This window comes from Typopeltis vanoorti, chromosome 3, assembly GCF_054136105.1.
Source record: "Typopeltis vanoorti isolate ZY-2024b chromosome 3, IOZ_Tvanoo_1.0, whole genome shotgun sequence".
In the NCBI taxonomy this organism is placed as follows: Eukaryota; Metazoa; Arthropoda; class Arachnida; order Uropygi; family Thelyphonidae; genus Typopeltis; species Typopeltis vanoorti.
In genome coordinates this window covers 80,839,758-80,864,956 of record NC_143551.1, presented here as the reverse complement: position 1 = coordinate 80,864,956, position 25,199 = coordinate 80,839,758, and the positions used below count along the sequence as shown (strand labels likewise).

At 36.2% G+C, this 25,199-nt stretch overlaps 1 protein-coding gene across 1 annotated transcript in view; it reads right to left on the bottom strand.

Moving 5' to 3' along the window:
* The window catches only part of LOC150108314 (uncharacterized), a 220,779-nt gene that overhangs the window by 96,571 nt on the left and 99,009 nt on the right, over positions 1-25,199 (bottom strand). The window contains exons 17-20 of the mRNA XM_090390443.1: positions 14,326-14,471; positions 6,053-6,173; positions 4,948-5,075; positions 6-80 (exon numbers count right to left, since the gene is read on the bottom strand). Coding sequence (XP_090246569.1) covers positions 6-80; positions 4,948-5,075; positions 6,053-6,173; positions 14,326-14,471 — 470 coding nt within the window. The remainder of the gene's footprint in view (positions 1-5; positions 81-4,947; positions 5,076-6,052; positions 6,174-14,325; positions 14,472-25,199) is intronic.

The window sequence follows — 25,199 nt, the reverse complement described above, 5'->3', positions numbered from 1 at the left end:
ATTACCTGGCTGAGGTGAAAGATCTTCAAAGACTTGAATATCTTTAAATCCTCGGAAAGGAAAGGGAAAACTTTGTGACACTAGAAAATAATGATCATAAAAAATAATCATAAAACTTACACAGTCAGAAGCCATTACTATTTTAAAATATATTTCAATAAGTACATTATTTAATTACTTTAATTGAAATCCTTGCTTTTATTCTTAGAAAATAATGATCATAAAAAATAATCATAAAACTTACACAGTCAGAAGCCATTACTATTTTAAAATATATTTCAATAAGTACATTATTTAATTACTTTAATTGAAATCCTTACTTTTATTCTTTTCACAGACTCAAAGTTACTTCAAAATTCTTCTTTTTTAAATTTTACGGAATTCTTTACTTGTAAGTAGCTGTTTGTTCTCGGAGTCCACTCTGCACATATCTTCCAGTATTCAAAGGGGGGGATGACCAGTTCATACTTCCCAATGGCCACGTTCTTTGCTCATTCTCTGGACGTGTCCATACCATTTCAAAGCACATACTTCTATCCTCTCCATAACTGGCTGTTCAACTTCCATCTGTTTTTGAACATACGTATTTCGCATTCCTCAGCGATCATAAGGGTGGCTCTCATGCTTCATCTGGAGTAATCCATTTCTACAACTTGTTTCGTCTAGCTGTTAGTGAGGTACGAACAATCACAATCATATCATTATACTGTAATCATATGATACAGAATCTTCTTAGTTTTCGTTGAAACCGTATGACTTCATAAAACTCCATTCATGGTTCTAATATCCGCTCGTGCCTGTGCTTTTCGAAATGCTATGTCCACTTTATATTGGCCCGACTGTCAGATGGAAATTACATACTTGAACGCATCCCCTGATTTTATGGTTCCTGTCTCTAACCCAAGATCTGTTTCACTGTCATCTCCAAACTACCATGTACTTGTTTTTTTTTCACATATTGCTTTCAGGCCCGAACATTTTTACATATTCAACAGTTTTCTCTTGGTAATCTACCTCATCCTTGTCATGCGAGGATTACCTGATCACCAGCGAAAAAAAGAGAATGTGAGACTTTTTCTCCTATGGGTACACCGATTTCACGGTACTGTCTGTTCCAATCCTCCAAAGCCGCATCTGATTAGATCTTAAACAATATTTGTGACATACAATTCCAGCTTGAGTCCCTTGCTAGTAATAAATTCATCTGAAAGGTAGTTAGTTACCAATCTTCATAGTGGTCCTGGATCCCTGCAATTTCCTCTGCATTATCTCTACTGTTCCTTCATATATATCCTTTTCTCTTCCAAATTCAAACTTCTGCTATAAAATTAGATTGTTCCTCCACTAATGGGGAGATGCCTTAAATTCAATTCTGATCCTCGTGATTCGACGACATATCCTGACAACCGTACACATGACATTTATTCAGCTATAATTTTAGGTTCTTTTGCCCCTTCTTATGGATAGATGATATATATTACAAGTTCCACTCATAAGAGATATCCTCACCTGCGATACACTTTGTTAAAGATCATTGTCAGGATCTGTAATGCTTTATTATCACCATACTTGAATATCTCTATTACCATTACATCAGGTTAAAGCGTATTTCCATTCTTTGATCTTGACCAGCCAGCATCGAACGTCACTTCAAATGTCCTTTCACCAGATCATAGCTATTTCGTCTCCTTAATCCTTATCTTCATATAATAAATCTTCATAATGTCTTTTAAAATCCTGAAGGGAAATGATATTAAATCCCGCTCGATATCTATAAGGAGTTCTTACCTTTCACAGAAATTTCCAGACCTTGGCTGAGAAACTATTCCTCCACAGGGAATTTAACTTCGCATTCAAATTCACTTCCCTTTCATTTATTAACTATATAAAAGCTTTTGATGAGAAAAAAAAAGCATTGACAAATTAAAACCACCAGTTTTGTAAAATGAAAACCCTCATCGGGATTCAAACCCAGGTCTTTCCAACCACATTGGCTTTGTAGATGTGGACTAAGTTACATAGGCCCCGTTTTTCTAGTTAGAACCAAGACAATTATCGATTAGTCAGTGTAGTCACTCCAATTTAATCTGCATGGCCTTGCTCTGAAATTAACTTTTTCGGATACATATGCAGCCATGAAAGGTACCTTAAAAATACAGTAATTCTGATTACAAAAATTCTACCACAAAAAAATAATAAAGTACCTTGAATGCGTACAAATGTATACATGCATCTAAACTTCAGCTGTTCTTTCGAATTGTGGAATTTGTATGTCATGTAGTTATTGAGACTGCCAGTTATAGCCTCAATAACTCCAGGTCACCTCAATTATCAAAACTGTACTTCACATACTTTACTCAGCAATTCTTAGTCTCGTGTCCTTTAGAACTACAGTGTAGCCCAAACGGATGACCTCCGTGATTTCTCTTTAACTTTCTGTGGTTTGATTGCTGTTTTCACTCTCCTAATTTGGTAGGAAAGACCTGGGTTCGATTCCCGTCCATGACGTAAAGAACCTTTATCTGGTTTCTTTCGATTAAAGGTGAGTTAGCCGGTCTCATATGGAGGTAGAGGGTTTTTGGTCCCTCAGAACAGACAAAACCGGTTCCTGAACACATACGGATCTAGGCATAAAATACACACTTAATCCCTTATTAAGAGGGCTCAACCTGTCCTAAAGGACGGTCGAGGACGGTCTTGAAACAACTGTCAAAAAGGTCGACAAATGAAAGTTTGACTTTCGAAGAACCAAAACGAGAAGAAAGCATGAAAACTTGAATGCGATGAAATGGAATGCCAGACATTTTCGCTACTTCTTTCTTTCCTCATATCTACCTTTCCTACAGCCAAATGCTTCACTGTACCATTATTCCAAGATAAGGTGAATCTAGTGGTATCATTCTTCGTCTTCAGATATTCTATAAAAGACTAATCTCACCAGTCTCTCCCAAGAAGAGCTCATTGCATTCTTATCCGATCGTTTTCACTAAAAACATCAGGAAAATCCTTAATAGCTATAATACCAACAATTCTCTTGGTTCATATATGATATACTCCCTAACTATGTTCAAAATTTGCGCTTCAAAATTACTCCGATTCCATATTGTTTTATAATAAAACAGTGATCATCTCACAGCTACCATCTACAGCATAGAAGTAAACCTATATGCATATAGGACGCATTTCAAACAAAAAAAAAAACGTAAAGGAAATGTAGCCACCAGACTATCCCTGCGAACACCAAGGAAATCAACTTCTCTTCCTGGAAGACTATCAGTTAATTTGTTATCACAAATGTGGATTCCGACAGTCACTACATATCTCCATGCCAACATTCCCCACCTTTGAAAGTTTATTTTTCACTTGGTTAGAATATAATTAATTTGGTGTAATCCTTTATCCAAGTGTGAGCAAACAAAGTTTGCGCCTGAAAATATCTTCAGGACTGAATCAGCAGTCCTGAAGATATTTTCAGGACTGGGTTAAGGTAGTACAACACCAGACAACTCGTAGCAAAGGTGGAACATCTTTCTCTAAATTCAGAGTATTTTAATAAAAAGTTGGCACACCTTTTGGCAACTCCTATAGGTAAAGATGACCTCGCTGCTTCTGCCTGGTATCTCCACTCTGGGCCTGGCTCCCACTGAAGAGACCTCAATAAAGGTCGAAACTAGTCTGGGTAATGGCCCTCCCGTTAATGCATAACATTATACATATCGGCAAGGAGATATGTTTTGCATTATGGGAGATACTGAGATAGGAGTGGTGTTAGCTTGGTCCACATTTACTACGAGCTGCCCGATGTTGTACTACTTACCCCAGTCCTGAAGATATTTTCAGGGGCAAACTTTGTTTGCTCACACTTGGATAAAGGATTAAACTAAATTTATTATATTCTCCACCTTTGGACACAAACACCAAACTTCCATGGAATCAGCATAATCATCGTACAAGGTCTACGGAGGCAATACGTCTATCATGCTAAACCTAAAACTCATTCCCACTATTCCCATTCAAAATACATTCGGTAAATGCATTTCTTTCAACTATCACTCTATTTGTTTATAAAAACAACGTTTACTCTCTTATTCTTCAATTACTTGTGCAATTTTCAGGGATGACCTTAGTCCCTATCCTTCCCCTTTTACTATAATTTGAAGAATCTCTCCCATATCAATCTATTAAATACGTTTCAACAACTTAATCGTCTCAGTCGTATCAAACCATCTATGCTATCTACCAAAATCTGCAGACGACGTTTTCAGTCTATCCTTAAAACTAACACAACACAGTTCTGCAATCATTTTGTAAAGTAGGCTTTTTTCATCCCCTCCACATCCTGATGAACAGATCTGATCATAGCAGATGTGGTATCAAGATTTAATACAATACAATCTCTACTTCCTTTTCTTTGTTGGTCAAATGTCTTTATTAATACCACCCAATATGTTTCTTGCTGTTCGAATTTCTATCCGCCATAAGTTCAAAATCCTGGTCCGCCACTTTCTCATTCAAGGATGCAATGACATTAAATCCTTGAATTGGTGTGTATTATCGAACAACTTTAAAAACAAATTCTGATTATTATTATACTCGATAGAGAAGTAAACTCAAAAGGAATGGTGTACATTTAAGCACTACATCCCTTTTGCAATGAACAAATAGATGACATTTTAGAATTAGGGCTGAAGCAATTGGGGGCTATGAGATTAGTATGAGACAACGTGGCCACTTTCCTGTTTTGTCGAATAAAAAAACCGAGGTTTCTGGAATAAAAAAAACACGACCACTTCCGTTCGAAATCGGCTAACTCCCTATCAGTTAAAAAGCTCTTATAAAGTTTCTGCATATCGTTAACGACTAAAGCCTATAATACGATAAAACATAGGAACTGTCAGTTTACTGTTGTGATCATTAAGAGATTTATTATATTATCACTCTTCTTACCTGATACAGCCAGTAGAGTTGCCTCTCCTCCGACAGCCAAAAACAGTGATTCAAATATATTTTCGCGAACTTCAAATGAACAGGGGTTAAGGACGTATTCAACACATTTTTTGAATGACATTTTTATCCTACAAGGTATAATGAAAAAAGGTTCAGAATCAGAATTTATAAGAAGTGAAGCAACAGTTGCTAGTTAAACCGTTTTAAATTTAAATTTATATTATTTCAATCACTCAACCTATTAAGTAATTGAAATAATTTAGAGCAATCATTTAAATTAACTGATTTAAATAACCCATGATTCAGGGATTGTTATAATAAAAAAAAATTTTAAAAAAGCAAACAACATTCAAAAGACTTGGAGCATAGTTTCTGCCATTTACTTATCATCCCCCTATTGCGCATCTGGAATTACGGTTTTAGGGGGTACCGTCTAATTTCCAAAGACGATATGTGACCCAGCTAAAGTGAATCGCAGAGCATTTCTCAACTCATTTTTATTCTGAAGCTCTTAAAAAGATATTCATTTAAGTCATTTTAGATGATTAGCATTCTGGATATCATAACCCTATGTGTATATTAATTCTTGTATAATAATTGTTCTAAAGCCCAATTTGATAATCCCAAGCAGAAATTAATCTCAATCACTTACTCTAAAGACTCAAACTAACTGATCTTTCAACACTACACTAAAAAGCATAATTATAATTCGGTTTGTTTGTTTTTTTTTATTCTGGGGAGTAAATAACGTATTCATCAAGCAAAGACTTAATGATTTATATTTGGATACACTTAAAGTGATTTAGAAAGGGAAAAAAAATTAAATAAAATAAAAACCACAGAAAACCTCAAGAATATAAATGTGATAGAATCCCAAAAATGGTCAGCATATACGACTTGTGACTTAATATTAATCTGCACTCATTTAGAGAAGTTTATAATATATTTTCATCTGATTAGTTGCTTAACTATATTGAAAAAAACTTTTCAAATAACAAAAAGAAATCATTATACATTAAGCCGCAGAATATATCATTTATTAGATATGCTGCAGTAATAATATATAACAGTTTTCGTATTAATAATTTAACTTATTGAGACTTACCATTCTACACTCAAACCTGAACTCGTGCGCGCTATTAATCGAATAAGTAGCCGTACACATACAAACATATGGCGATCTCGAATCAGACGAATGCATTTAGAAGAGGCTCCATCCTTTAAACCTGTTAGTGAGAAAAGAGTATAGAAATGATTTTTAATCTGAGAACATTTAAAATCTTTAGATATAAATGAGAACTAGTCTTACATGTTGAGAACTCGTATGTTTTTGTAACCCGTCACATTGTGAAGTGGATGTATATATGTACTGTAAATAAAAAATAAAAAATAACGACCACCACAGAAACGAATCGAGTATTACGAGGAGCTTTTGGAGAAACCACATGTTAATCCAACACTTTTAATATTGGATTGGCCAATATTAAAAGCCTTCTGGCCAATCAAATGGGAGGGCAATAATGATTGTGACAACCTTTCGTATCAAAGAAAGGGAAATCTTTCTGAGAACGTTAGCCTGGAAATTAATCTGTATTCATCTAATCCTAAGAATGGAAATAAATGTTTACTTACAAATTATTCCCTCTTTCTCTTTAAAATAATGAAGCTTTTTCAGTCAATTGCTAATCTACAGGGAAATCTCGAGCGACAAATGATTTTACGCTAGTACATTGTTTTACGAAAATGGCATAAATACGATTCGAGAAATGATTACTCACTTCTAATATCTCCAACTTTTGCTAATATCTTAACATTGCCACGGTGGGTTTGGAATAAAGATTTTTTCCCTCTTATTTTGAAGCGAGTTTTCTTTAAGGATGCATACTACATGTTATAATGAGTCCGCGCGGTTAGTCTAGTGGCTTTGCGCTTCGCAACCATATGCCTGGGGAAGGAGTGTCCTAAGTTCGATTCCCGTCGAAGACGTGAGGAACTTGAGGATCTTCCTCAGGCATAGCCAAGTTAGCCGGTCTTGGGCGCGGGCAGTAGCGTTTTTTTGCCGCCAGTTTATTTGGCGTTTTTCATCCCGCAAGCAGGCAAACCGGCCCGTGAACATACGCTTCTACAGCCAAAAAATATATCCCCCCCCCAGCGGCAGACTAGGGGGGACAGGTCGGTTGAGAGTGGTACTAACAAGTAGTTGCATCTAAGTAACACGCGGACCCTGCATAGGAAGCGGGAATAACACGTAATGAAAGAAGACTACATGTGATAATGAAACAATTTTTATTCATAACACCACAGCTCCTCCTTCTCCTTTCTTGCATGCACATTCTTCCCTATCTATTGTGCCATCATTGGTCTCAACAGAAATATTCTCAGATTGTTCATACTTCTGCATTATCTACGATCCCAACATGTTATGCATCTGCACCTTTCACGGATGCTATTATCATTAGTGTGTGTGTGTGTGTGTGTGTGTGTGTGTGTGTGTGTGTGTGTGTGTGTGTGTGTGTGTGTGTGTGTGTGTGTGTGTGTGTGTGTGTGTGTGTGTGTGTGTGTGTGTGTGTGTGTGCGTGCGTGCGCGCATGTATATATATGTATGTATAAATTATATTATATTAAATTATAAATTGTATGAATTATATATATATATATATATATACAGGGTGTGTTCGGGATATATTTGACAGTTTCGTAAGGAAAAAGAAAATCTTCTTTGTATCTATTAAATTTAATGAATTGACAAAAAAACATTACAGGCAGAGTTAATTACAATACTATCAACAAGATTTACTCAAAATAACCACCATTAGCATCGATCACAGCTTCAATTCTGCTTCGGAACCTCGAACAAGCTGATGCTACAGTCTCCCTGGGAAGGGCCGCAAAAACTGTTTTAATTTTATCCATTAACTGGGCTTTTGTATTACTGGAAGTGCGATTGGTGTCTTTTTCAACTGCGCCCCATACAAAATAATCCATGGGGTTAAGGTCTGGGGAGTTTGCAGGCCAAACATTTGGACTGGTGAAGTCGTAGAAATTTTCAGACAACCATTTTTGACTTTTCCCAGAGGTGTGGCAAGGGGCCGAATCCTGCTGCCATACATACGGCCTACCATTGGCTACCCTTGTTATCCAGGGCTTGACTACAGTTAGCAACTCCACGAACAAAGCCCGAATTCCAATGCCAGGGTTCTTCAACACCTGTTCCTGCAGATTTGCGAGGAATTCTGCTGTACGAACGCAATCAGATCGTCTGCTAGGGATCTTTCTTCTTGCTACATCCTCGTAGTCACCATTGCAAGTCTCTAGTTCATGCCTGATTGTTTTTACTGTATTCAGGGAGCATTGTGCAGCAGTCGTAATATCCTTATTTTGATGGCGGGCACGAATCATCATGATACAAGTTATTCTCTTCCATGATTCAGGTGGGTTCCAGCTATCCATCCTTTCTGACATCTTGTATATGAATGAAGAAGGGTCCAAACTTTTAAATGAAGAGAAGTGTGTGTTAATACATGTAACTTACGGAAAAATATAATTAATTATAAATATGTCAAATTTATCCCGAACACCCTGTATATATATATATGTAGAAAGAACTTTCTACATTTATATATCATCCGGAGATTTTTATTTAATAATGTTAAAACACCTTATGGTAACTTGTTCTGATAAAATACTTATATGCTCTGTATTACTAAAATCTTGGTATTTCTAGCCTGGCTCCCACTGATGAGACCTCAATAAAGTTCTAAACCGGTCTGGGTAGTGGCCCCCTTGCCTTTAATACATAGCATCATACATCTCCTCAAGGAGATGGACTGTGCATTAAGGGTAAATATTAAGAATAGTGATCAGAGCTTATTCTACCTTTACCATGAGTTGCCTTGACTTGCACTACTTTGAGAGTCAGCTAGACTTGCGATAGGTGCAGGCGCAAACTTGACTTGTTTGTCTGTTTACTTGGGAAATGGAGTAAAACCAGGTTTAAAATAGCTTGGTATGTTTAACATAATATATATATATATATATATATATATATATAATTCATACAATATTAGTAATTTTTTTCACATTATAACAACTGGAAGTGGATCTTATTGGCAAATTTAATTAATTCTGAGTAATACTTTTCGATAAGTCTCTGTTTTGACACTGGCCACTTATATCCAGAAGTGATGACGCGTTGTATTAGTGGAATCCGGATGGAGTCCAGTAGCTGACAGTGGTAAAGTATATGATCGGCAGTCTTTTGAAGGTGCGGATAACAAATGCCTAATGGGAATTCCAAATATGGAATGGGTGTAATTAGTGTCTTAGTTTTCCATTGTCTCTGGAGAGTTGGCGTGCTTTTTCAGCCGGAGTCTGTTTCTGATACTTAGCAAGAATTTTGTTGCTGATCCGTTTTTTTTGTGCAGTTTAGGCTTCTTTCTTCTACAAGTATTTTTATAGCAGATTTCAAGTTCTTTTGGTAACTTGTTTCTAGCCGCTTCTTTAGCCAGCTGATCAACTGTCTCGTTTCCTGCTACTCCAGTATGCGCGTTCACCCAACAGAACTTGATTTCCTATTCCTCTAGAATGAGATACTAAATCAGATTTCTTGTCTGTTCTTGTCTACGCTATATGGTTATTCTGGTTTTTATGCAGTCTATAGTGCTTCTACTGTCACTGTAAACTGTCTTTCGATAAGAGGTGTTGAGTTCTAATTCCCGGAGATATGTAAGTGAATGAACTATAGCAAGTTATTCTGTTTTGTTATTCGAACAGAGAGGACGCAGTCTAGAGCAGCGTTCTTGTATAATGGACTGTCTGTGATATGCAATGAAAGAACGACCGACGTTCCCTTCGGTTTTGCTTCCGGAAGTGTATACATGGAAATCGTCACTTTCAGAGCTTTCCTTCTATTTAATATATGTTCTCCTTGATGGGTGAGGCCACCTACTATAGTGAAGTAGCAATCTGGATCGATGTTGGAATTTTCTTTATATCTTCTGGACAGCGACTTCATATATAAGAGAGAATTCTTGCATTTTCAGGCAGATTGATGTTAGACCAGCAATAATGCAAGCAGCCTCGAAAGATATGTCCTGTATCCTTTATTTATACGGATGCTATAAAGCGTTGAACTCTGTCTAGCTTTTGTCGGTTTTTTTTTTTTATTTTGGTGCATGTTTCCAGGCAGGTGCAGCACACAATATCAATGGTAGTATATCTCGTATGTTTTCAGCGCTCGTTGGCCTAATCCGCACTTAATCCTTGCCGACTTAGCTACAAGGTTTACTATTTGTAAGCTATTTTTAGGCAACATATGAGATGTGCTTGTTGAAGGTAATTTTTAATATATTGTTGCTGCAGTGTTTTAGCTCGCTGGCTACTTCGAGAACTTCCCCGTTTAGGAAGACCATTACATGTTGTTTTGATTTTTTACGTGAGATGTGGAGCACGTCAGACTTGGCACTATTGAACGTCATGTTCTTCTCGCGTGCCCACTCTGCAATTTTAAAGAGCTCTTCATCGGCCGTTACTCTAAGCCGTCGCGTGCCCGGATCATTATCATCGCATCATCAGCGAAAGCTATGACTTTTGTTTTAGTAGTGAGAGAAGGTCTTAACAGATTTTTTCATCTGTCACACCACAAAATATAAATAAATAAATAAAACAGCTAACTTTTTAATCCCGTATAGGGAGTAGGCGAGGCCGTTTTAGCCCTATCTAACTTTTGGAGGCTGAGTGGACAGTTCAATTCCACTGGTAGCCAATCAGAGAGAGCTGGCCTAAGGCTATCACTAATTTAGCAGCCCTCAGTGAAGACACGGCTGAACATGTGCCGTTATCTCGTGGTCGCTAACCTTATCACAATATTTTAATGTCTGAAATAGTGTGGGTTCTAAGGTCGATTTTCTTGAGTTTTACAGGACAAAAAACCCGAGTTTCCGTGAGAAAAAACCCGCTTGCCCGTGACGTTTAAATTAGAAAGAAGTTCTGTATCCTGACTAAGTACTCCTTTTGTAATATATGACTGTCATGTGCATAACATACACTTTAAAGAGTGTTTGTATGAAAATTAAAATTTATTTGCTATCATGTTCATGTGTTATTGATTTTCCTTAATGATCAACTCAGAAATTATTTTAAAATCAGTCCTTCAGACATCGCTGGTAATTATTTATGCTGCATATACAGTATTTTAGGTCCTTTACTTTGGCGAGCTAATTTTGCGCAACGTAAAAATTATGAAATGTACTGGTCAAGAAAGTTGAAAGATTTGTGGAAGGAGAGAGAAACTATCACATAAAGTGTGTAATAAATGCTTTGAAAGTGAATAGGAGAAAACAATTTGCGTGATAGTCAAGTAGAGAGCATTCATACAAGATGGAAAAATGTAAATATCGGTGATAATGTTGAAAGTGCAGTGGCGGAAGTTCACGAGAATCTACAAGACCTGAATAAAGAAATTGGGCAGAAATTGAATATGATGGAGGCCTTCACAAGGCCAAGCGCAAGATTGAAAGGACGCACAAACGGCAAGGGATCAGTCGAAAAAGAAAAATGAAAAATACAAGAGGTCCGAAACCAAAAAGTAAATTGTTAGAATAATCCAGAGAATGGACCTAGGAAATTAATTATTTACAGCGATGTTATGATAAGTGAAGTTCTTCAAGAAAACGCTACAAAATCTTGTTTCCCTGGTGAGTGCGAAAATTCATAATATTAGTTATACTGTCAGAATGAAGAAGGGAAGGCGAAAGAATTTATTGTTTTAGCTGTAAAAGTAACCTGAGAGATGAGAAATATTGTATGAGATTTAGTATTTTCAGGAGGATGGGGTAGACATGACAGGGGGATGAGGTACTGCTCATGACAGTAGACGAATCGCAGCCAACAAGTAAAAGTTAATGGGGAAGACTGCAGTTCTTTTGAGTCAATCTGATGTGAGATTAAGGCGAATAGGACAAAATTCAAAATTGGTTGCGCCGGGACGATACGCATCAGCAGATTAGTACAATGAGTTCAAACTGAGTAATTGTTATGGAGAACTTCAACTTCGAAGATATAGATTCGAAGTAAGAATGATCATGTGGCAGAAATGAAATGAACTTTATACAATTACTGAGAGATGATTATTTGAAGCAGAATATGACGGAGAGGATTCGGGGTATGAGAATTTTTGAGCTTGTTATAAAGTCAGAATACCTGTCCATAACTAAGGTGGCAACATTGCCTCCAATTAGGGAAAGTGATTATGTGGTTTTGACTTGGACGGTAGCAACACATGTGGAAATTCGAGTTAAGAAGGGATCTTTTTGGAACTATGGGTCAGGTGATTGTGATACCCTTAGAAGGCAGCATGAAGCAGTATCATGGCATAAAGATCTGTAAGAGAATGATGTTCACAATGCATAGTGGATAGTCAAAGGATATCTGGAGGAAACAATATCACACTGCATACCCAAGATCAGTTAGATGGATGAGTAGTATCATTAACTGAAAAAAAAAAAGAAAATGTTGTGGAAGGTATACAAGAAGAAGATGACTAACTATTTCTTGAAAAGTACAAGGATTAGTCAAGAAAGGTGACTACCATGGTAAGGAAGGCAAAATCAGATTATGAGAAGAAATTAGCCCAAGAGGCGAAAGGAAATACCAAAGAGTTTTTTCGTTATGTGGCAAGTAGAAGGAAGAATCTGAATGCATATGAAGTTGTGGAATTAGATGGGATGTCGGCATGCATTTTAAGAGAATGCGCAGGAGAACTGGCGATGCCTTTGGCAAGGCTGTTTTATTTAAGTCTCAGCTCTGGCAAAGTCCCAAGAGAGTGAAAAGAGGGCAAAATAATTTCTTTCTATAAAAGAGTCTGTGGTAGCAAATTATAAACCAATCAGTATCTCAGGAGTGGTGGCAAAAGTACTGGAAAAGTTAGTTAAATGAGATTTCAAGAATGGATGAATAAGAATGCGATACTTTATGAGGGGCAGCATGGATTTGTGAAGGGGTTAGTCATGTCTTAGTAATCTACTATTTTTTAGAATAGCGTGACAGCTAACTTGGACAGCTGGAATGGCTACACGATAATACTGCTGCATTTTGCAAAGGTGTGTGTGACAGAATACCACATGGAACTCCGTTATGTGGTATTCTGTTAAACAACAGTGGTACAAGGACTCTGTGCTTGTACCACTGTTGTTTAATTTGAAGGGAGATATTCAGTTGTGTGCTGATTACCCAAAGTTGTGTAAGGTAATAGTTAATCAAGGTAATGTAGGGAGCTTGCGTGATGGTTTAAATTGGCTGACAGTATGTGCAAAACATAATGGATGTCGATTTAATGTGGAAAAGTGTAAATTTATGCACTTTGGAATAAAAACACTACAAGCTGTGTTCCACATTAAGGGATCCGTACTCAGGAAATTGATGAAACAAGTATTTGGGGAGTAGTAGTAGTAGATAGAGACTTGACATTTAGCGGGCGTATTACTAAACTAGCCAGGATAGCTCAGAGGATTACTTAGTTCTTGACGAACACATTAACAAACGGAGATAAGAGGAGTATCATTCTTCTTTGTAACGCTTTGATACGACCACATCTGGATTACTGTGCTCAAGTGTGGTCACCTGGGTTTCTTGGGAATTAGGAAGTGGGGGAGAGGATCCAGAGGCGAGTGGCCAAGATGATGATGAATGGTCTGTGGAATGTTCCCTATTGTGGCAGATTGAGGTTTGTCAATTGCAAATGTTGGTAGATAAGCAAAAAGGGGAGCTTATGACAGAAATATTTAAGTTACTTAAAGGATTTTATAGGATTGATGCTTGGGAAATGTTTCAACACTTGGCAAGAGGGAGTAGAACAAATGGTCATCCCTGGAAGTTGGGTAAAACTATGGTTCAGCAAGTGAGTGAGGATTATATTTTTCGCTTGGAGATTAGTGAATGAATCGAATGGGTTTGTTTGAATCAGTTGTAAGTGCTTTGTGTATTAATGGTTTCAAGGAGAGGTACCATAGATATTGCGTTGATGGTTTGAATCTCCCGCGATAGGTCTTAGAACTCCATAGAGGTGCCCGTGCAAGGATGATAATAATAATAATAATAATAATAATAATAATAATAATAATAATAATAATAATAATAATAATATGGCATGTATTTATGGCATATTATAGAGCTCAAGAGGTGTTATCTGGATCAGATATCTTCTCTGTACGTATCATTTCCCTGTTTTGTTAGATGGCAGGATTTGGGTAATAAATCATGGAAATTAGGAATAGTCGTCAAGTCTTTTGATAATAAATTATGTTTCATATATGAAATTGGTCCTACTTTACTAATTGACATACTAAATTAATGAAATAAATATTGATGTCTTTCTATTACCACGCAGTTGGCTCAGCAAACCTCTATCGATTATTCCCGCCATTGCATCTAGCATCATTCTTAATGCAGTAAAAATAGTTGGAATATCGAAGTCACATCCAATCGGACCGATTCTCCTCATACATACCGTGGATGCTACGGAAACCCTGTAAATGAAAGCATGATTACAATTCAATGATAAGCGGATTAAGTAAATTATCTGAGAAAAGATTGCTAAGAATGCATATGTATTTATTTAAAAAAAAAGCATCTGGGCTAGTGGTACGAATAAGTTCTCATTATAAAATAAGTTATCATCAGTAAAGTATGAATGAGAACTTATTTTAATTAGTCCTTTATTTGAACTCTAAATTATCGCTTATTTCATAATATTTTGTGCAAATCGAAAAAAAAATCAGAGGCAAAATGGATAGGAATATAAGTACGAAAGCAGAAAGCAACGTGCATCCTACTGTCCTACTACTTCATGTTACAGTATTGATCAACGACTGTTTAGAAGTCAGTAGAACTTGTTACCATGGGAGTTGTCAGTTATTTTAAAAGAAACTTCAGTCGGAATGACTACTGTATAGGATAAAAGTTTATGGAGGTATGGTAATTAGTTTTTCCTCCTGCAAGCACAAAATGAATAGATCTATACTGGACCGAAAACTTTAACAACTTTAGTTGTTCCGTCGTAATTCCAACCAACCTAACCCAACTCACCAGCCAAAAACGAAGCATTCACCTCGTACGGAGCTCATCAAAAAACAGTTTTAAGAAATTTAGATCATAACTTACTCAATATAAGTAAGAATCTAAAGACGTCCAAGTCAATTCTATAATTTTGTTTTCCTTAGAGCATTTGAACTGACAAGATTGCTTTTATGATAAAAATGGAGTGTACAAAACTGAAGAAACTACTAAAATATCACCAGTTTCTGGTACTACGATATAATCCCTGTCAGAAGTATAAAAAGGAACTTCTATACCATTATACGATATTCTGCCTCAACTTTTATTAGCTGAAGCAATTCTAGATTTGTCATGTTCTTTGGGCATTTACTGTATTTTTTTCACCAAAATCATCACAGAAAATAGGGCGTGTATTTAAAAATATTAAACATGATAACGGAACCAAAACGTCCGAACCTGATTGTGAATTTGTGTATATTTATGTACTACAGGGTGGCCATTAAGGGGTTTAAACATTTAATAATTTTTTATTTATTAATTATTTTCATTATTTTTGTCATAATGAAATACAGAACCTGGAGATTTTTTATTAGTTATGTAAAACCACATCAAGTAAATGCCTTCCATTTTCGGCCTCAAAAAAGACGGACCCTTTCTACGGCTGTTAATATTTCTAGCAGCAGCGCCCTAATTTTTGCAAGAATATTCTCCTTCCTCTGGATTGTCGGGAGTTTGTTTACCTATGTCATGTCCTTCAGGTAACCTCACATGATGACGTCGGGAGCAGTCAGATCGTATCTGAACTACGTGATGGCCAATTAATTGCAGATTGTGAAATTATTCACTTGCCAAAAATGTTTTTCAAAATTTTTAAATTTTGGATCGTTATTGGGTTTAACTTGGGGGAGACCACACTCCTACCAGGCGCGTCCCCCGGGTGGCGGATGGGGGAAACCCAAATGGGTTGCTCTGAATAAAGAATAAAGAGCCGTGGGCCAAAGGATGTAGCAGAGGCATGGCAAGCTGGCTACATTATTATGCCAGTAACTTTCTTGAGCAGGAGAAAGCCTACAAACCGAGATAGTGTTACTGCGTACGGGACAACCGACGCGCTTACTCAGAGACCACGTAGAGTAGGTGAGAAATCAGCAATGTGGTCAGCCAAGGATGTGAAACATGTAGCCACCCTCAACATAAGATCACTATACCGACCTGGAAAATTACAATTAGTCCAGGAAAATTTAAAAAGACTGAAATGGAGTATTTTAGGTCTATCAGAGACACATTGGTGCGGAGATGGATTCATGGATTTACCAGAAGGAAGACTGTACTTCTCAGGAAGAAAAGATAACATACACAGAGGAGTTGCATTACTAATTGAAAAGAAACTTACACACTCAGTAATTGAAATAGACCCAGTGTCTCCTAGAATAATAACAGCCAAACTTCAAGCAAAAGAAAACGGTCAAACTATTAAAATAATCCAAATATATGCACCAGCAGTAACCATTCAGAGGAAGAAATAGAAAATTTCTATGAAGAACTACAACAGGAAATAGATAATCCCAAAAATAGAGAACTTATAATAGTGATGGGAGATTTTAATGCTAAAATAGGACAGTTCACAGCAGACAAAAAAGATGTGATGGGGAAATTTGGATACGGAGAGCTTAACAACAGAGGAGAACAATTACTCCACTTCTGTAAAGCAAACGATCTAATGATTACAAACACATTGTTCTATCAACGCCCTAATAATAAATATACATGGACATCCCAAATGGTAATATAAAGAACTGCATAGACTATATCATCATAAACAAACAATGGAAAAGATCAGTAAATAATGTACGAGCATTAAGACGTTTTGATTTTGACACTGACCACTAAATATTAACTGCCAAAGCGAAGATAAAATTCAACAGGAAAAATAATATCAGAAAAGAAGAAAACATCAACCTATCAAAACTAAAAGATAGCTCAAGCAGAAGTCGATTTTTAGAACATATATGCTTGAAATTAAAACCCTCCATCTTCCAGAACAGCGGAAAATACTGGGAAGAAGGAAAAGAAACAGTGTTATCAATTGCAAAAGACACTCTAGGTTCCAAACCCAAAATAAACAAACAGTGGATAACCCAAGAAATCATAGCTACCATAGAAGAGAAAAGAGAGGCCAAGATACTTGTAAATCAACAAAACAATGAAGAGAATAGAGAAAAATACAGAGCACTAAAAAATAAAGTTGATAACCTATGCAAAAAAGCCAAAGAAAAATGGTTAGAAGAAAAAGCTAAGAAATGCCAAGAAGCATACCAACAAAACAATCTAAAAGTCTTCCATGATACTGTAAGAGAAATTACAAAGGAATTCTCAGCAAAAGCAGTAACAATGATAAACAACAAGGTGACTGAAACCGGGAATATTGAATATATAAGAAAAATCTGGTGAAACCATTTTAAGACTATCTTCCACCAAGGAAACAAAACTACAATGCCAACAATAGACGAAAATAATGATCACCCAAAAATTTTACAAGAAGAAGTTAGATATGCAATAAAACAGATGAAAAACAATAAAGCACCAGGCATTGATACTATTCCTACTGAACTGTGGTCATATGGAGGCAGCATATCAATAGAATATTTAACAACCCTATTCAATAAAATACTACAAACAGGAGAGATCCCAGATGACTGGAGAACTGGAAAGATCATCCCAATATACAAGAAAGGAGACAAAAGAGACTGCAGAAATTACAGACCAATCAATTTACTCCCTCACACCTATAAAATATTCATAAGAATTATACAAAATAGATTAAAAACACCTACGAAGAAATGATAGGCATAGAACAAGCTGGTTTCCGAGGAACTATTCAACAATAGACTAATACCAAATTTTCACATTGCACTAACTAACAGAGCTCAGCTGGGAAGACCATAAAGAACTATATTGTTGTTTTGTGGACTTTAAACAAGCTTTAGATAACATAAACAGAGAAATCCTTCTTAAAATTCTACTAGAAAAAGCAATAGACAAATATATAATACAGTTTCTGATAAAATATTACTCTAAGACAAATGCAATAATTAAAAAGGACACACTCACAACAGAACCCATAGAGATCCAAAAAGTAGTAATGCAAGGATGCCCATTATTCCCATTCCTATTCAACATATATCTAGAAGAAGTTGTAAAGAAAGTAATAGACAACGAGCCTGGAATCAATGTCAACGGTTTAAAAATAAATAATATCAAATACGCAGATGATCTCGTCCTTCTTGCTAGAACCCCAAATGAACTACAAAAGTTGATCAACAAGCTAAACGAAACCTGTAAAACATATGACATGACAATAAATATACAAAATACAAAAGTGATGAAAATAGGGAGGAACAGAACTACCATCTCAGCCACCCTAAACGGAGAACAAATAGAACAAGTAGACAACTTCATATACCTCGGATCAAAACTAACAGAAACAATAGATGAACTCAAAACAATCAAACACAGAATAGCGATAGGATGGACCACCATGGGAGAATTACAGAAAATCTGGAAAACAAACAAGATATCGAAACAAGCCAAAATCAAATTATATGAAGCAATAATTATACCAACAGTCATCTATGGAGCAGAAGCCTGGACAGTCAAAAAAAGAGAGGAGAAAAAACTGCTGGCATTTGAAATGAAATGCTTAAGAAAAATAAATAGAACAAGTTGGATAGAAAAGAAAACAAACATCACAGTCAGACAAGAACTATTGTATAAAAAGACAATAATAGAAAAAATTAGAAAACAACAACATGGTTTGGACACACTGTACGCATGGATGCAGACAGACTTCCTAATCAATACTTTTCCAACTGAAAAAAGAAGACCTGGAAGACCAAGAATTACCTGGCTGAAATTAATAAAGAACATTTCGGGACGCAGAACACATAAGGAACTTTTTCGAACAGCAAGGAATAGAGAAGACTGGAAGATCCTGCTCAAGAGAAGACTCAACCCGTCTTAGACGGAAGAGAAGAGAGAAATTGGGTTTAAATTATTAATTTAACTAAACATAATTAAATGATACTCTCTGCCATTTTGTGATATTATGAGTCGTATTTCGGACATTTTTTAACCTTGAATATGGTTACCTCTCCACGCACTCTCGTTTGGCGTAATGGTCTGGCCGAAATCCTACTTTCCGGTTCGTTCCCTCCCTCGATTCGGTTACGATCAGGACATTATTTTCCCAAAACACGTCACAATAGTACATGAATTATGATGCAGTGTATTCTCGACTTCAAAGAGATACTGTGGTGGTTCTGTAAAACTGTCACAATCTGGAAATCATCGCATTATCCAGAAATGTTGCATATATATCGATGATTATCCTTCCAGGCACTGCAAACAAAAGTTCGAATCCATACTAAACGAAATAGCTTCAGGCTGTCACACTTCGACTTTATGAGTGCCCCAAGGAATCCATTACACACATATTTACCAATCTGAATAGAAAAGAGCGTAACATTGATTCGTAGCTCCATATCACAGACTTCCAACTCTACCTTGATGTTCTCCTCTGATATCCTACTCTGTTGGGTGTCCAGAAAATTCACCGAAAACAATTTATCGAAAAACAATTTATCTAACGACAATTTACCGAAAAGCAATTTATCGAAAAACAGTTCATCGAACAACAGTTAATCGGGGAAAAAAAATTAATAGAAAAGGCAGTTGTTCGAAAAAAATTATTTATCGATCAGCAATTAATGGGAAAAAATTATCGAATGGCAATTCATCGAAAACCAACAATTCATCGAAAAATCATAATTCATCAAAACTACAAATCATCGAATGAACAGTTCGCTGAAAATGAATTATCACGCATGTGCACTTCCTTTCGCTCCGATGACTGCAGCAATTGACTAAATGACAGCAATGACTAAAGGGCACACTTTCCACAAGAGACAATATGCTCATATAAAGTACAAAGGTAAACCATAGGAAACTAATATGAAAAATAATTTATTGCGAAAACAGCACTCTTTTGTAATACCTTGCAAATGTTCCCAAAACATGGTGTTCATGAAATTCACGAGGGATTAACATCACCGCATGTTTATCAATTTTATCCTTTGATCCTTTACAACAGAATATCAGCATTTTGCAAATTGCAATGCAATGCGATGCATTAATAACGATCAATCCAGATAGTTCATTCACTAGATTATCACTGGATAACAATATATCAACATGAATAACCAATTGCATAAAATCTTTACATTCCAAATAAAAGGCACCTATTATTAGTACTACTAACAATTAATATTATCATTAATGTTATTATTATTATTATTATTATTATTATTATTATTATTATTATTATTATTATTATTATCAGCATTATTATTATTAGTAGTAGTAGTAGTAGTTGACCCTGCACGCTTATCTGAAGGAAGATATTGACAACATAGATATCTTAGTATTAACAGTATTCACAACAAACGAATAGGCAATCATTTAACAAATGCAAACTTTCAACAAAACAAACATTGCAAATAAACTAAACGAGGGGGTTGTACAATAATATTTACCAAACATAAATTAAAAGTAATCCAAAGAAACTAGAAATTAGAATACGTGGAAAATATATGCATCATAGCAAAAAAAAAAAAAAATATTGAACAAGAGAACTCATTGATATTAAACGCAATCTATAGAACACCCAATTAAGCCACGAAATTTCTTGATGAATTAAATAGAAGGCTTTCTACCACGGAAGAAGTTTCCTCGGAATACCTGATAATAATACGTCACATAAATAACAGCACAGCACAATACCTAGATCTCCTATCAGCATATAAAATAACCCCGTCCATATGGCCGTATCAGAAGAGTTAGTCGAAAATACAATCGACTCGTCCTGCAATGACCACATAAATATACCGGCCCCCTCCAGACAGCTACAGCAGCCGACATAACATGTAAACTGTCAGACTATTATGTCACTGCACTACAGTTCAATACTGAACCAGAAGCCTTAAAATTCATTCAGACCACAAAACAGTATCATAGCATCATAAACGAAACTAGAATAAGTGACGAAATCGAAAAAATAGACTGGATGCAGTAGAATCTTCAGACTCTGTTCAAGCTCTACATACTAACCACCAATTTAAGTTTATTAAAATATATAACAAAGCATTAACAAAAATAAAGATACACTCCCACGGAATCCATGGATAACAGAAAACATATTACTAGATATACAAAGAAGAGATGCCCTATGAAACAACATAAGAGGTCACCTAACAATACAGTTTTACAAGCTCAGTAGAAAAGAAAACGGAATTACTTAACAGATTAAAACCGCAAAAAGAAACAATTAAAGAAACCTGGAACTTAATCAATGAAATACTAGTGTAAAAATTCGATGCAGAAAGAATAATTTTTGTATAACGAACGCATGGAGTTTTTACAGTTAGGCAAAACCCAGAACACCTGTAAATAGTCTTTTCTCTTAATATTTAGCATTGTGTGTATCATGTATACAGCCCAACGGGAATTAGTTATCTCTTTGTACAAAAGATGTAAAATTGTCAAGGCTAAGGGAAACGCTCTACAGTCAGAAAGCCGTTTGAAATTTTGTTTACAACTTCAACCCTAAGTGACCTCAAGGTCAATGCAAAAAGGAGGTGACAAGATTCAAACGAATGATCCGCTGGCCAATTTAATCAGATTAGAACACGAAGACGGGGAAGAAATTGCTTGTCGAAAGTTCCAGAACCAGGAATCATATGATAACGTAAGCAGTTCGCCTAAGTGCACGCAAGGACTGCACAGGGTTTAGAAAACTGAATCCAGGGTTTTGGAACTGATGGAATATAAGAAGGGACTTCTAGAGATTAAGGAGGTTTTTTTTGTTGTTTTTTTTCACAGAGGAGAACCGAGAATACAAGGAGACAATGTTATAGAAATGCTTCGAGTGAAGCCCTGACGTGTGGAGGAGGAAGCCGAAGGAGGGAAGCAGGTGGTTAGAGGGAGAAAAATGCCGCAAGCCGTCATTAGCCCAGAAGCGTAGATGAACAAGGGGACGAACAGCCGAGGAGCAGCCTAACTTGTCCGTGAGCCGTTCCTCTTATCTAAGTCCGTGAAGGCCCTGACAATTTGCGACCCTTCGCTAGTGTGTTAACACGCCGATGAATCGTCACCCACATCCCGCAAACCAACCTGATGAATTGTCGGTAGCCCAAGAACCTGAAAGAAGAAAGATCCAAAACCCGAGACGAAGAAAAGGGAACATAGGAAGTCGCAGCCAGCGGAATTGGAGAATGCAACCTAGCAGAAGACAGCCCATGTGAGTTAAAATAACGTTTTTATTTAGACTATGTGACGTTATAAGGATAGGTTAATAAACTGAGAAGTTCATGTAAGAGGGACATTGATAGCCTGAGTATCTTTTAGAGACTTGTTCTGTCTGGAATTTGATGATTGCATCTAATAATGAGTATAGCTAATACCTATGGTATATTTTGGATTATGATTTAATCTAATGCCTGTATATAATCATGAATGGTTTTTCTTAACTAACTTTACAAATTGTTATATTGATCGTAACATGTCCTTAACGCTGATTATTCAAGTATTGAGAAGTTTGTTAATGATTTTTTCTTAAGTTAGACAGATAACATGATGTGTGCCTTGTATTAATTGAAGTAGAGATATATTCAGGTATTGTGAAGTTTTGTTGATGATATTTCTTTAAGCTAGATAGATAACATGATGTGTGCCTTTTATTAATCGAAGTAGAGATATATGCATGTTTGTTTTTATGGGTTTTTTTTGAGAATTACAGAGGATCATCCCCTGAAATAATAATAAAAAGAAAAATAAAAGACATCATAACATTACACTAGACAATACACACAGAGCCACCGGCTCAGAAACTATAGAGCACATCTTTGCTTGCGAACCCAAATTCCTCAAACAGTTGGCAATCAACTTTAATCAGCACTTTGTGAACTCTGTCCAAAAACTACACGAAATAATCTTTCCTCACACAAAGAAACATTCCCCACTAGGTCCACGAGCAACCCAGTCGATGTGGTTCCACACAGTAACAAAAGAAGAACTATCACTTGCAATTCAACAAATTATCCCTAACAAAGGATCAGGAATAGACGGAATCAGACCAAAAGACATCAAGAAACACTCAACCAACCTATGTCCAGTTATATTAAAACTGTTAAATAAAACTTCGAAACGGGACACATACCTGAAACACTAAAGACTGCTTTATTTAAATTAAGGGGGTATTAGATCCCACATTGTTTTAAAACCGAATAAGAAACTCAAAGATTGGAATCAGAGAGTTTCATGCCGAATATAGTATAAAAAACTATAAAAGTATCGGCGAATACTAGCGTGAACTAATGCAAGTAGTCCTACAGCGTAGTACAAACACGGCAACTCGTTGCAAAGGTGGGTAAAGTTCTGATCGCTATTCTTGGTATTTTCCATAATGCAAAAACACATTTCCTAGGAAATGTATGCTGTTATTACATTATGGTGGGAGGTCACTACCCACACCGGTTTCAGCCTTTTTTGAGGCTTCATCAGTGAGTAGCGCTAGACAAAATTAATACCAAAGGGTATAGCGAAAAGAACTCATATACTCTGCCATACGAGTTGTCCAAAAGGTGCACCCATCAAGTTACTCAAGCATAAAGAGCCAACAGGCTTCATAATTTAAATAATGTTTATATCGCCGAAATGAAACTTTTTATGTTTTATTATCATATTATTATAAAGTTTATTATCATATTATCATGTGCTGACTCAGCTTGCTATATAGAGGGTATTTACGTTGTATTATGCTGTGAACGAAATTATCAACGTCGAACGTTTCTCCCACCCAGATAAACGTTTCCCCCTTCTCTGGTTAGTTCGGTTAAACAAATTGCATTCACCCAACTGAACCTCATGATACTTAGAGCCTCCGTAGCGTAATTGGAAGAACGACAGTACGTTGCGCCCTTCGATTGGAAAAGGCCTAAGTACGATTCTCGTCGTGACGGGAAGAATCTTTATATAGACTCTTTCAATCGAAGGTGAGTTAGCCGATCTTATACGGAGGAAGCGGGGTTTTTTTCTCCCGGAAACTCGGGTTTTTTATCGTACAGACAAATTGGCCCTTCAGAACACAAACAATTTACACACAAAAAATACTAGTTGTGGTGATAGGCGGTAGATGGCGTTGATGTAGATGACTGGTAGTAGAAGGTCGGTGTGGTGATGGAGACAGAGTTGTAAAGTAGGTGCCCTGCCGCGACGAGTCTTCGGACTCCTTGGTGGTGTCAGTAATAATAATAATAATTCACTTCAGTTAATCATTTAATTAGTGTAGCTGCAATCTTAACGTATATTATATTATAAATCTCTGTGACAAAAGTGGAGATAGCATAATCTCAAACTGGCTTGATGAGAGACTTAAAGATGTCATAACCTTTTTTTGTTTGTTATTGTTATTATTGTGCTTTACTTACAATAAGAACTTAAGCTTTACTTCTTTTAATAAAACAAACAATCCGCTGTACTCCAGTTGCTGCTCAGTTATAATCATTAATTGTTTCATTTACAATTAGCTCTACCAACTTTATTCCCAATATGACTTCTGAACTTCGTTTTTTTTTTATCTACAATAATACTCAACCTCTTTCAAATCGATCCATTTAACAAATAACTGTGTAATTCTAATTTATTACCAAAATTAAAATCTCCCATTAGTAATACCTAATACCATACTATTTTCTAAGGCTTTCAATAAGCTTTGTTAATTTTTAATGCTTATTTTTAATTTAATTACAGTTCGCTTCTGTTTAAAAATCAACAACAGGCTCACTCGCACTTTGTCATACTCTCGAGGGATCAAGCAAGGATGTCCCCTCTCTGGTCAATTATACACACTGGCCATAGAACCCTTCTTAAAAAGAATACACGACACCATCATCTGCAAACGAACCAGAATAATAGAACCACATCAAAAAATTACCTTATCAGCATATGCCGATGACGTCACTGTAATAGTACGAAATGAAGAAGAAATGACAGTAACGGAGGAAGCACACAGACTATATGCACAAGCCTCAGGGGCCAAATTAAATTCTGCCAAAACCACAGGCTTGTGGTCAGGCAGATGGAAG